Source organism: Echinops telfairi, unplaced genomic scaffold (assembly GCF_000313985.2).
Source record: "Echinops telfairi isolate 266 unplaced genomic scaffold, ASM31398v2 ScPeMD7_2010;HRSCAF=2546, whole genome shotgun sequence".
Lineage (NCBI taxonomy): Eukaryota > Metazoa > Chordata > Mammalia > Afrosoricida > Tenrecidae > Echinops > Echinops telfairi.
Window position 1 is genome coordinate 19,126,407 of NW_022105908.1, and position 12,591 is coordinate 19,138,997.

General features: G+C 55.1%; 1 protein-coding gene across 2 annotated transcripts; it reads right to left on the reverse strand.

Moving 5' to 3' along the window:
• Positions 1-267: 267 nt before the first annotated feature.
• On the reverse strand, positions 268-11,272 carry ARHGEF15 (Rho guanine nucleotide exchange factor 15). 2 transcript variants are annotated; one of them, XM_004713011.2, is made up of 16 exons: positions 11,132-11,272; positions 10,600-10,640; positions 8,578-9,239; positions 7,993-8,313; positions 7,724-7,778; positions 6,696-6,754; positions 6,389-6,600; positions 6,110-6,270; positions 5,812-5,964; positions 5,578-5,707; positions 1,448-1,522; positions 1,249-1,341; positions 1,005-1,165; positions 758-910; positions 533-615; positions 268-424 (listed from the first exon to the last, which is right to left on the reverse strand). In XM_004713011.2, the coding sequence occupies exons 3-16, from the start codon at positions 9,188-9,190 to the stop codon at positions 294-296; spliced, it is 2,400 nt and encodes a 799-aa protein (XP_004713068.2). In that variant the 5' UTR covers positions 9,191-9,239; positions 10,600-10,640; positions 11,132-11,272; the 3' UTR covers positions 268-293. The 2 variants fall into 2 exon arrangements, with proteins under 2 accessions (XP_004713068.2, XP_045149363.1); XM_045293428.1 differs by lacking the exon at positions 1,005-1,165 and having other exon boundaries at positions 335-424.
• Between the last annotated feature and the right edge of the window lie 1,319 nt (positions 11,273-12,591).

Consider the following 12,591-nt stretch of genomic DNA (forward strand, 5'->3'; position numbering starts at 1 on the left):
GGGGCAGGACTCATTGTGTTTGGCTCACAGGGATGTCCTACGGTGATGATCAGCACCTAGTTGGTGCTTCCAGAAACAAAACCAAAGCCATTGCCATCGAGCAATGGTCAAAAGGCTATAGGTCAGAGTAGAACTGCCCCTGTGGGGTTCCGAGACTGTAACTCTCTAGAAAGCCTCGTCTTTCTCCCAAGGAGCGGCTGGTGGTTTCGAACTGTTGACCTTGCAGGTAGCAGCCCAAGGCACAAGCACCATGCCACCAGGGCTTCCTCAGTTGGTGCTTAATAAATATTCATTTAATGACCAAATATCCATCTCTCACCTTCAGGACCCTTGTGCAGGGGCTTGGGGGGACTCCTAGAGCCCAGACTCCGTCCCTCTGTCTTGACAGGTGTAGAAGGCTCTGAACCCAGTTCCTGGGAACATTCTGATTTGGGGGGTGGGGGTGGTGGTGAGGATGACAATGCAATAGAGTCAGGATTCTTTGAGGCTCCTCCCTTAACATCACCTTCCCTCCTCCCTTCCAGACACTCACCACAGTCCTCATAGATGGTGTCTGGGGAGCAGGGAAGGGGACCTGGCGTAGGGAAGGCTCCCAGCCAGCGCTGCATGTCTGATCTGGTGAGGACATAGGGAGGGGTCACAGCTGGACCCAGGGGCTAAGCCGGCCTCACAGAGAAGAGAGACTGGGGAAGAGCCGAGTGACAGCTGAGAGGTCAGGGAGGGTCCCCCGGTGGATCCTGAAGGAGGTACAACTCACAGGGATGAAGCTTGGAGGAGCCGGTGGGTGGGCCGGCCCTGGTGGTTGCTGAGAAGGGAGAGTCTGAATGTGGGCGGTCCAGAGGGGTCTGGAACCTGCTGGGCCTGGACCAGGGAGCGATGGGCATAGTCCAGCACCTGCAGCCGCTGCCCACTGTCCAGGAAAGAGGAGGCTCAGAGTGAGATTAGGGGCTCACCCCTCCCGCCCGCCCGCCCCGCCTGGGCGCCCCCCGCCCCCTGGGAGCCACCTCTTGGGCTGCGTGATGAGCAGCAGGTCACTGAAGAGCAGCAGGCAGAGGGGGGTGAAGCGGGGGCGCGAGGGGAAGAGTACGCCACCCCTGCGGCACCCCAGCTCCGTCAGCTCCCCCTGCAGCTCCAGGCGCCTAGACCAGGAGACCAAGGGCAGGGCCTGCAGGGCGAGGAAGCAGGAGGTTCTGTAGGACGTGGCCTTGAGGCCTCTGGGGAGAGTGGGGCATCTGGGCCGGAACCAACCTTGACTTTGTGGAAGCGCAGCCTTTGGGTGAGCCGGATCAGCTCCTCTGTCTGCTTCATGCGCCCCACCTCGGCGCTGCACCGCTCAATGATCTGCGTTGCATAAGGGGAGCCAGGTCACCCACCTCTGCAGGCAGCCCCTACTCCCTGCCACCCCTTCCGCCTCACCTCGCCCAACCTCAGCACCCCTCCGACCCACCTTGCTGACAGCACCAAGGGCCTTCTGGGCGTTCTCCTGGCGGCTGGAGCCCTCCTCTGTTTGGTTCAGGATATTCTGGGGACAGGGAGGAAGGCTGATTAGACCCCCTGCTTGGTAGCCCTGGGATTCATTCCCAGAGGCCACAGCTCAGAGGCCACTGCTCCCTTGGAGAAATGCTCCATTTGGCAGTCCCAGGGTTGATAGAGAAATCCATCCACGCCCTATCCGCAGAACCCAGAGCAAGTTGGGTTCCCTCTCTGGGACTCAGTTTTCCTCACTTGTAAAATGGGAGTAAGGCCCACCTCATAGCATGCTGTGAGCATTTTCAGCAACGGAATCTCTATACAGACTTAGCTTGTCTGAGCATACAGTAAATGCTGAAAAGAGGGTAGCAATGGTTGTATTTTAATCATTATTAACCACAACTATCAGTGCAAACAGCCTAGCACAGTAGTTAAGAGGGCTTTTAAGGGGGAGGGAGGGGGAAAGAGAGGAGCTGATAACCAAGGGCTCTCGTAGAAAGAAAATGTTTTGGAAATGCTGATGGCAACCTATGTACACGTGTGCTTGATACAATTGAGTTGTGGATTATTATAGGATCTGTAAGAGCCCCCAATAAAAATGATTAAATTTTGTGCTTGACACATGGATGGATGGATGGATGGATGGATTGTGTTGAGAATTGTACGAGCCCCCAATAAAATAATTTTTTTAAGTGATTAATTTTTTTAAAGAGTACATTTAAGTATCATCGCAATCAATTATTATTTGCATGACCTGGAGAAAGTTCGTTAACTGCCCCTTCTTCCACTTTTCGCAACTATAAAATGGGGTAAATTTCCCCAGGACCGTCGTCTCTGGGGATACCAATGTCGATCAGACATAGAGTCCACAAAGACAAGGTTCTGCGCCCTAATTTGGTTTGTAGTGACTGGGGTCTCTGCCACTGAGTGGATGCCACTCATCGTGACCCTATTGGACAGGGTAGAACTCCCTCTATGAGCTTCTGAGACTGTAACTCTTTAATGGACTAGAACGCCCAGTCTTTCTTCCTCCCACAGAGCAGCTCAAGGTTTTGAACTGCTGACCTTGCAGATAGTAATCCAACGCATAACCACTATGCTACCAGGACTCCTTGAACAGCCAACTAAGGTGCAACTCTCTTGGTCCTCTCGCCATCCAGAGGAGAGAAGAGTGATGAAAACCAAAGGACACACACATGCACACACACAAAGAGAGTCAAGACACACAGAAACAGTGGGTTAGCCAATGGGCTCATGGGCCATGCAAACATCAATCACCATGAGACCAGAAGAACTAGATGGTGCCCTGTTACCACTACCAACTGCTCCAAAGAGGATCCCTTAGAAGGTCCTGGAAAGAATAGGAGAAAAATGGGAACAGAACTCAAAATCATGAACAATGACTGGCTTTCTGGTCAGATGAACCCTGGTGAGACGACTCTCAACACTATGACCCAAGCTGACCCTCAGGTCTGGAACTGAACCCACTTCCATATTAGAATAATCAACCATTTGGGATCAAAAGGGCAGCATTTACTCAAGGACAACGTCTGGGGAGAAGGAAAGAGAGATGATAAGAGGAGACAGGGAGGAAGTGGGCTAAGTGAATGGTGCATTGAGGGGGTTAAATAGATGAGTTGAACCAGAATGTGTATGAACCTATGAATTGTTGCATATAACTGATGTAACCCTTCATTTGTTCTATAAGCCTTCACCCAATTCACAATCAAAAGTTAAAAAAACAAACACATTTATTGGGAAGGTCAAATGGGTACATAGCTTAGAATAGTACTTAGAATATTCAATAGACATGTAGCTGTTACGATTCTTATCACTATTTGATTGTGTTGGCTCTACTGAACTGCACAAAGCGAATTAAACTTGGAGAAGCTGATCATCTAGCTGGGGACTCCTCGCACCGAGAGTCCCATTGCATTAAGGGACTTGGTTTTAAGGTGGGCAAGGTTTCTAGCCAGCAATAAATAAGTGCTTCTTAGCCTTTCTCCCCTGCGCATGTTCGCTCTGATAAGGAGATAAGGAAAGTTTTGGAATTCCTAGAGAGGGAGAAAGATGAGACTTTCTACTCCCTAAAAAGTGACCATCTCAGCAACCCGAGGGGGCAGTTCTACCCTGCCCTGTGAGTCAGAATTGACTCGATGGCAGTGAGAGGGGATACTGTTGGTTAAGATACTTGCTTGCCAATGAAATGGTCTATTGATCTCAAGGTTAGAAGTTCTAGTCCACCCAGAGACGCCTCAGAAAAAAGGTCTGATCATCTATTTCCCCAAACTCTATTCATTAAAAGCCCTTGTGGAGCACAGGTCTGCTTTGATACACATGGGGATCACGTGAGTGTGGGTGTTGGCTTGACCACAACTGGCTTGGTGGTTTGCTTTTAAATCTATCTTTTAAAGACATTCTTTTCTTTCCCACCCCCTAACATGAGATTCCAATGCCACAGACACAACTGTGAATCTGTTTGTGCACGGCGACCCTTGGAATGCCTGAGAGCTCCCACTTGATCTTGTTCCGTGGGAGTAATGTCACTCTCCCTGAGAATGCATGCAGTAGAAGCTGGAGATGACCTTGAAGGTCCCTCCCCGAGTCCCCCTGAGACCTAGAGAAAGGACGGGACTAGCTCAAGGTCTCAGCATCTAGTCCTCATGCCTCTCACTTGACCCTCTCTTCTCTCGCCCTCCTGCCCCTGGGACCACCGGGGAACTCCAGGTAAAAGCCACCCGGTGACTCCTGAGTAGAAGCTGTGAGCCCTGGTGGCCTGGTAGGTTATGTGTTGGGCTATAACCCAGACCGTCAGCAGTTTGAAACAGAGATATGGGAGAAGAAAGAGGACCACTCACAGGGAAGTTCTACCCTGTCCTATAGGGTCAGTGGTAGGAAATTTGTTTTGTTTTGTTTTTAGGGCTTTGGCATTGAGAGGTGTCCTGGTGGCACAGTGGTTGCCCAATAGACTGCTAACTGCAAGGTCAGCAGTTCAAAACCACCAGCTGCTCTGTGGGAGAAAGATGAGGCTTTCAACCCCCTTCAACAGTTACCGTTTCTAAGGTGACCAGACGTCCCACTTTTGGCGGGACAGTCCCGCTTTTTAACAATTTTTCCTGCGTCCCGCAGCATTTTTAAAACATCCCAATTTTTTGAAAGAATGCACGACAAGCTAGGGTATACGGTTTTCGGCTGCCATGTGGCTGTTTCGCCAGGATATGAGTTTTATCAATGGTGTCCTGCTTTACCAATGTTAAAATCTGGTCACCTTACCGTTTGGGACCCACAGGGACAGTTCTACTCTGAATCAGAATTACAGTGAACCCTCGCCACTTCGCGCTTCGACTTCCGCGGCTTCACTCTATCGCGGTTTTTGCGTAACAGCGCATGCTCTGTCATTACTGCCACTGATTGGCTCATACTGTACATGCTTGATGCCATAAATAATATAATAAATAATAAATGATAATTGTAATGTCCAAAATGTTTTACTGTATTTTCCCTTTTTCATTTAATAAATTGGGTAATATGAGTGTAATGGTGACTAAAGGGTGTTTTTTCATGTCCTCTATGCTCTAACTACGAAAATATTTGATTTACAAATAAGGAATCCTACTTCGCGGAATTTCATTTATCACAGTAGGGTCTAGAACCGATTAACCGTGATAAACGAGGGTTCACTGTACTTCGAATGAATCAGAATCACTATGATTCAGAATTACTTCGATGGCAGTGAGTTGGGGGTCATGTAGACATGGTTAACGGATTCAGTTGCCAAGTGTGAGTGAGGGTGGAGGCTCAAGTCCACCCAGAGGCGCCTCCGAAGAAAGGACTGGCAACCTTTGTCTGTAAAACAATGGCCAGCAGTTCTACTCTGACGCAGGTGGAGTTGGCCAGGGTGGGAGGGAGTTGATTCAAAGGGCGGGAGGGGGCGGGGTGAGATGCTAGAGGAAAGGACAATGTCCCTAAACACCCTCGGGAGAAAGGCATGGGGCGTTCTGCTCCCAGGGAGACCAACGGACTCCATGGGGATGAGTTTGGGTTTTGAGTAAAGCAAGCGGCCTGGGGGAGTGCTCCAGCTGCTGGGGGAGTGCTCCAGCTGAGTACCTGCAGCAGCATGCGCAGCCGGGTGATGCGCTGGAAGGGCAGCAGCAGGAAGGACGGGAGCGGGAGCCGCTCGCACTTGGGGAGGCTCTGCAGCCGCCGCAGCTCCGCAGAGAAGCGTAGGTTCGTGTCCCTGCAGAAGTAAGACCTGGCGGCTCACCACTATGACCAGCCTCCTAGACCCTGAGCTGGGTCCCCAGCTTCCAGCCCCGGGTCAGCCCACTGAGGGGCCCTTACAGGAGGCGGCTGTAGGTCTCCTCCTGGTACTGCTGGTTCCGGACATAATCCACATACACTGAGAAAGGGCCCACGGCGTGGGTGTGCACCACGTCACACAGGTCACTGATGTGGGGAGAGGAGCGCACCCGGGACAGTAATGTCCCTAGAAACCTGGAGGCATGGGAAAGAGCGAGGAGCCGTGGAGGGGACAGAGAGCCAGGCTCCTATGTTCTCCAGGGAAGGGCCAGGAAGCAGCCAGGAGAATGCTCAGACCCTGGGGCCTGGTCCCCTACAGGGACAGGGACCCCCCACTGACCGCTCGCTGACGCCCTGGACTCGCTGCACATTGGAGAAGAGGGTGTGGTGGTCCCGAGGGGTGAGCGTGTCCCGGAGTGCCTGGCTAAGCACAAAGGTGTCGGTCAGCAGCCGCAGAGAGCGCAGGTAGGAGGCCTCAGATGTCACCACTTCAAACAGGCTCTACAGAAGGACAGATAGGGCAGGAGGGGAAAGCCCAGCTCCGGGCCAATCCACAGCTTAGGCCAAGCTGTTCACTCACACACAGGCTGGCCAGTCCCAACCCCCAGGGGACACCCACCTCTTGCATGCGCCTCTCCTGGGAGCTCAGGGTCTCCAGTAGGCCGCTGTCACGAACAGCCGGAAGCTCCTGCCACAGTGTGTTGCGAGGTCCAGGGAGCCGTGACAATGAGGGGGCGTCTCCAGGGTTTGTGGGCAGCGGGCTCCCGCCCTCACCCCCCCCCCACAGCTCCTCTGAGAGGACAGCGGCTCGATATGTCTGGTACAGGGGTTCTGGAAAGCAGAGTTTCTCATCAGGGGAGCCAGGGTCCCAGGCTTCCTCCCTTCTGCTTGATGGCCATGACAGGGACCCCAGGTTAAAGCCTCACCGTCCTGCAGGGGCAGCTCCCAGTTCTGTTCCTTCAGCCCCTCCAGCCCCTCTTCATCCCTGTGGAGAGACAGGAGGGATGGGGGACCAGAACCCCAGCGTCTGCACACCTCCCGGGGACTCTGTGTGTAAGGGCGTGCCCAGCCAGCATAACCATGCCCGGACAAGGCACCAGACCAACCCCAAACCAGACCCACTGCCATCGAATCGATGCCAACTCTCGGCCACCCTACAGGACAGGGTAGAACTGCCCTTGTGAGTTTCTGAGACAGTAACTCTTTAAGACAGCTGCCTCGTCTTTCTCCCACGCAGAGGCTGGTGGTTTTGAACGGCTGATCTTGCAATTAGCAGCCCAGCTCCTTGTAGCAGCCATGGACTGTCCTGTGGAAGCCTCCAGGAAAGTCAGCGTGATCCAACGTAAACGCTTCACCTCCCACCACTCCCTGTGGTCCTCTGTGACCCTGCTCTGGTCACCCACTCGGTCCCCCACCCACCCCTCCAGCGGCAAGCCCTGGGAGCATGTTCTCCCACGATGCCGGTAACGGGTGGTTGAATAAATGAATGGGCCAGGATTAATCACGGAGCCCTGGTCGGCAGTTCAAAACCATCAGCAGCTCCGCGGGAGAAAGACTGGGCTTTCTACTCCCACAAACGGGGTCGCTCTGAGTCTGCATGCACTCCACGGCAGTAAGAGGATCAATTTGCTAAGGCTGGGGACGCTAAGGGATGTTGACGGTCACCAGGGGATGTGTGGACGACAATAATTGGAAAGGAAAGAAAACAGCTTTGCCGATGGGTTTGCTGGGAATTTCATAGGTCTTTTAGAGACAAGGGCACCGAGACTCACAAACCTTGTAGAAGAATGTCACATCACACAACTTACAAAGGGACAGAACTGAGACCAGAAACCTGCGTTGCTTATCTCTAGAATCCCAGGCCATCTTCACATTCACTGGGCATGACGGTTAGCCAGCCCTTCGAGAGGAGCCCAGGAGGAGGCTGGGAGCAGGGGTGGGAGGTACTTGGTACCTGGCCTCCATGATTACTGAAGAAGTGTTGCAAGGTGCTTCCTCAGGACTGTCCCCTAGACAAAGAACTCGGAGTGAGGAGAACAGACCTCCAGAATTCCCAACCCAGGACTCCTAACTCCAGCCAGGGCTGCAGAGACAGCTCCTATCAAAACCACAATGCCTAGACAGCCCCTTTGAGAGCTGTCTACCTACAACGATGTTCAGAAAGCCCCACCTCCATCCACGCCTGCCCTTCAAATCCCAGAGGTCCACTCCCAGGGCCTGTACCTGTTTGAATCCCATCTTCAGAGGGCAGATCAAAGTCTGACTGTGGGAGGTCCCCAGGGACGATGGCATGAGCTGGTTTAGGGGGCTTGAGGGGCGGCAGGAGTTTCCGCTCCGCTGTGGAGCGGTAGGATGTGAGGACGACTGGGGGGTGGCTGTTGTTTGGGGCGCTGGAGCGAGAACGAGAGGTCCGCAGTGGGGAGGCCCGACAGGGGGCCCTGGGGCCTTCCTCACAGGCCCGCACAGGCACCCATCGGAGCTCCAGGCCAGGCCGGGCTGCGTGGCACGCACAGGGGCAACAGGGAGGGCAGACCAGGGAGACATCTGTGGAACACAGAGAAGTCCAAGGTGAAAGTCCTCAGGGGCCTGGCCCTGCCCAAGCCTCCTCCCTAACCTTCTCCACCAGCCGTGGGACCACCAGGGTTTTCGCCCCAACCATGTATCTCTCTGACTCTGATGCCCTCCCAATACTCAGGGAGTCTCCAAGGAGACGTGCCAAGTCCTCTGAGAGCATCCCCTCTGAACGCATGGAAAAAAGAGATGAGCTGGGCTGGGGCCACCCCAACCCCTCCCCACCCATGCACTTACCCGAAGGTCCGTTCTCCTGAGGCCCACGTCCGCTGAGGAAGCTCTGGGGAGCCTCTCTCTCCTCATTCACATCCACTCCACTTTGAGATTCCAGCTCTAGGGCATCGGCCGGCGGGCCCCTACCACCAGGCGCCCACTCAAACTTGCCCGCCAGCCTCCGCACAGTGCCAGGGGCAGAGGCAGAGCCATCTTGGGGCGGGGTCCCAGAGGGCAGGGGCAGAGGGGTGCGAGGTGACCCGGAGGGCTTTGGAGGGGGGATCGGAGACAGAGGCCGGGGAACAGTTTCTGGGGAGACAGAGCGTCGGGACACTGGGCTGGGGGTGCTGGAAGATGACTCTGGGGAAGCTGGGGGGTCAAGGCTGGCTTTAGAAGCTGGAGGAGGCAGAAGGGCAGGGGGCTTGAGGGATGCCGCTGGGGGCTCCCAGAAGATGGGAGTGCACATCTGGTTCAGTGCATCGATGGAGGTGGGGCGCAGCTCTTGTGGGGAGGAGCCATTGTGGGGGAGCCCTGAGGTCTGGGCGGCCCCCCGGGAGCGAGAAGGAGGGCGAGGGCGGATGATCCGAGGGGGCTTCTGGGTGGGGGGTGTTGCTGTGGGCAGGGGCTGGGCTGACATCTTTCTCAGAACTCTTCAGGAGAATGAGGCACTGTGCAGAAGTCATCCCCTGAGGAGGAGGGAGGGAGAGGGTCTTCCAGGGCCACCAGGTGGCTAGGCCTGTCGCCTAGGAGCACTCCAACTCCCCCACACCCACCCACTGGCGCCCAGTAGATTCCACTCAAGTCCTCAAGGGAGAGAGACGCGGTGTGCCAGGGAAGGAGCCAGGATCCCAGTGCCTGGAGGGAAGGCTGGTGCTTCCTCTCCTTCCGGCTCTGTCCCACTTCCTTCTCCGCCCTGGTGGCCTCAGGCTGACACAGTGCACTGCAGTTCCACACCCCCAGCTGCTCCGGGGAGAAAGACCGGGTTTCTGCAGCCTCGGAACCTCACAGGGGTGGTCCCACCTTGCCCTATAGGGGGGCTGTGAGTTGGCATGGACTTGATCTATGGCAGTGAGTCCTGCTTTTTCAGTTTCTCTTTTCTCCACCTCCTGCCCCTCCTTCTCATTCTACCACCTGAGGCTCCTGGACACTTCTGGGCTAGCCCCCAAGGTCTCCTTTTGGCTTCGGTTGACCCAGTCGGGGACCTTGGATTGCGAGGGGGTGCGTGTGAAAATGCGCTGGGTCAGTGAGGGAGGCCTCTGCCTGCTTGCTCGGGGTGCTTAAATGGGGACCCTTCGTGGTGATTGGTGTGTGTGTGGTGGATGGGCTTGCAGTGCTGAGGACCTGTGTGATGTGATGAGAGAGTGCGTGTGTTGTGCGCACAGTGGGTAGGAATGTAGTGTGGAGAGGGGTGTGTGTGTGTGTGTGTGTACAGACCTGGGCCTGAGCTGTGAAGGATGCATCACTGTTTCCCTGCTCCAACCGGCCCTCCGCCCCCCATTTCCCAGTTCCTCTCTCCGGACTCTCCCTTTCCGGATTATTTTTAGTCTCCTTTTCCTGCCCTAAAGATTCCTGGAGACTCTGACCCGGGGCGGCCCTGGGCATGGTCTCTTCTCCCGACCATCCGGGCACCGAGAAAGGTCCCACTAGAGGCCTGGGTCCTGCCAAGATGCCTGGGGAGCGGTCAGGAGGCCAGACTGAAGTCAAAGGCCAGGGCGGCCAGGACCACGGGGCCTGGGTGTTGCTTTCTCCCGCAGGGGATGAGAGTGCAGGGTCAAGGGGTAAGAGCAGGGTATCCCAGAGTCCTTTCAGGAGGCAGCTGGACAGTCGGACGGCGTCCAGGCCCAAGATGAGGTTGTATAAGAATTCCAGGGGCTGGGGGCTGTGAGTCTCCCAGCTTTCTGTCTTTCTGTCTGCCAGGAAGTGCCTGATCAAGGTGGCTCCAGCAGCACCTCTCCAGCTGGCCAGCTCCTCCCCCCTCAGGTGCTGGCCTTTGCTCCCTCCCCCACCTCCCACTCCGGCCCAGGTATTCCAGCCCCAAGCACTCACCCTGGAGTTCCCTCCACTCCGCTCTCAGTCACCTCCCGGGCCTGAGTGAGTAGAGGCAGGAAACAGGACTCGCATCCTACTCCCAACCGGACACCCCCCCACACACAACCACGGGGCACGCCACATGCGCACGCTGGGCTCGGCTCGGGCTGGGAGACGTGAGGGTTAATGGAGTCTGGGGAGAGGGAGGAACTCAGACTGGGGTGAAGGGGGTGGGGGCTGTTTGGTGGGACCTGTTCTGCCCCCATTGTTCTGTTCGCGTGAACAGTGGGCTAGACTTGCAGGGATGGGGTGCTGGGGGGACAGGCTGTTTAAAAGCACCTGTCGCAGCTAAGGTACGGTGTTGTTCCTAAGGCCATCTCTCCCATGGTTCCCACAACAGCCTGTCTCTTTAATTCCCAACCTGTGGCCCTGGGTGTGAGCCAGCCACGACTTATCACTCTCTCTTTCCCTCCATCTCTGTCTCTCTCTCGGTCTGTCACTCTGTCTCGGTGTCTCTCTCTCTCTCAGCATTAGCTTCCCAAGAATTTACCTTTATCATTTTCTGAAGCCACTTCTATTTTCGCCCTGTCCTGGCAGCGCCTTGGAGCTGGGAGTGCAGTGGGCCGCATGTCGAAGACTCCGGGTGTTTGTTTCTGGGACGGGAACCGATTGGGATCTCCGCAGAGGAAGCTAGTTCCTCAGCCCCACCCGGCCATTGTGTCAGGCAGCCGGCGATGTGTGAGATTGTGTGTAAGAAAGAAGGGGGTGGGGATGGGGGGGAGGACAGACCAGGGATGGGGACAGAAAACTGAGATCTGTCCCTTCCAGTCTCCAGACTGTATGCCATTTACCGTACTGGGACAGCCCTGGCCGGCTCACCATGCTCAGTCTGTTTCTCTCTGGACCCCAGCCCCTAGCTCTCTCAGTCCAACGGGGTGCCATTAGCTACGGTTAGCTGGTGGTTAGGAAGGGCGGGCAGGGGTCCCTCTAGCCTAATTGGGGCTTTGTGTGAAGCCTTGGGTTCCCAGGGCTGGAAGTGTCATTACAGCAACTGAGGAGGTGGAATGAGCCACACCCCTGCCTGAGAAGTCGGGTGGTGGAAAGAAGATGCCAGGACATTTGTGAACTTGGTGGGGAGGGGGGATGCTCTGTCCACACCTAAGTACCCAACTTTGCTACATTTTCAGACACACACACTCCACATAGGAGACTGGTACACGAATGCAGAAAGCTGAGATTTTGCTTAAAAAGTTGTTGCTATTGTTATGGTTTGGTTTTCCACCTCAGTGTAGAAACCAGCATCCTCACAGTGACCAACCAGGCCCCCATGATCCCCCATTGCCCCCTTATCTCTTCCCTCAGGGCCATTGTCCTGGCTGCTCCCTCTGCCTGGAAGCCTCCTTCCTCAGACTTCCCCTTGGACAATTCCCTCACCTCCTTCAAGTCTTTGCTTAAAGGTCACCTTCCTAAAGAGATCTTCCCCTGATCATGGTTTCAAAATTCCAGCCCCCTCTAGCGCAGGGCCCAGCCTAGGCCTCCCTCGACAAGCACATAGCAATCGTTATAGGTAATTTCTCGACCCAGGTCTGGCCAATCACAGTGCTCCCCATTCCTCAGGCCACAGGATGAGCAAGTCACTCCAGTATGGACAGACAGCCTGGGGCCATGGTACCAGTGAAGTCAGGGGTTGTTTGTGCTACACACACACACACACACCTTCCAACACCACCGCCAAATACCTGAGGTGACTGACAGTATAATTAGTTGATGCCTTTTTCACATTAGCAGGGGAGCACCCCAGGCCAGAGCTTCGAGGAGCGTCTGTTTGGTTCATGGATGCACTCCCGATCGGGAACAGGGTCAGCACACAAGAAACCAGCTGCCTGAAGGGACCAGTTATCAGACATCAAAGAACTAAAAATCAGATCAGTGGGTGCCCACCTTCCTGATACGATCACTGAAGACAAACGTGTGCATAAGCAAAGGTGGTGAAGAAAGCTGATCGTGCCC

Coding starts and splice junctions, on each gene's coding strand:
- ARHGEF15 (XM_004713011.2), bottom strand. CDS start 9,190: ATGTCAGCCCAGCCCCTGCCCACAGCAACACCCCCCACCCAGAAGCCC. Junction 6,601..6,695: donor GGAGCTGCCCCTGCAGGACG/GTGAGGCTTTAA, acceptor TCTGCTTTCCAG/AACCCCTGTACCAGACATAT. Junction 1,166..1,248: donor TGCGCTTCCACAAAGTCAAG/GTTGGTTCCGGC, acceptor CTCGCCCTGCAG/GCCCTGCCCTTGGTCTCCTG.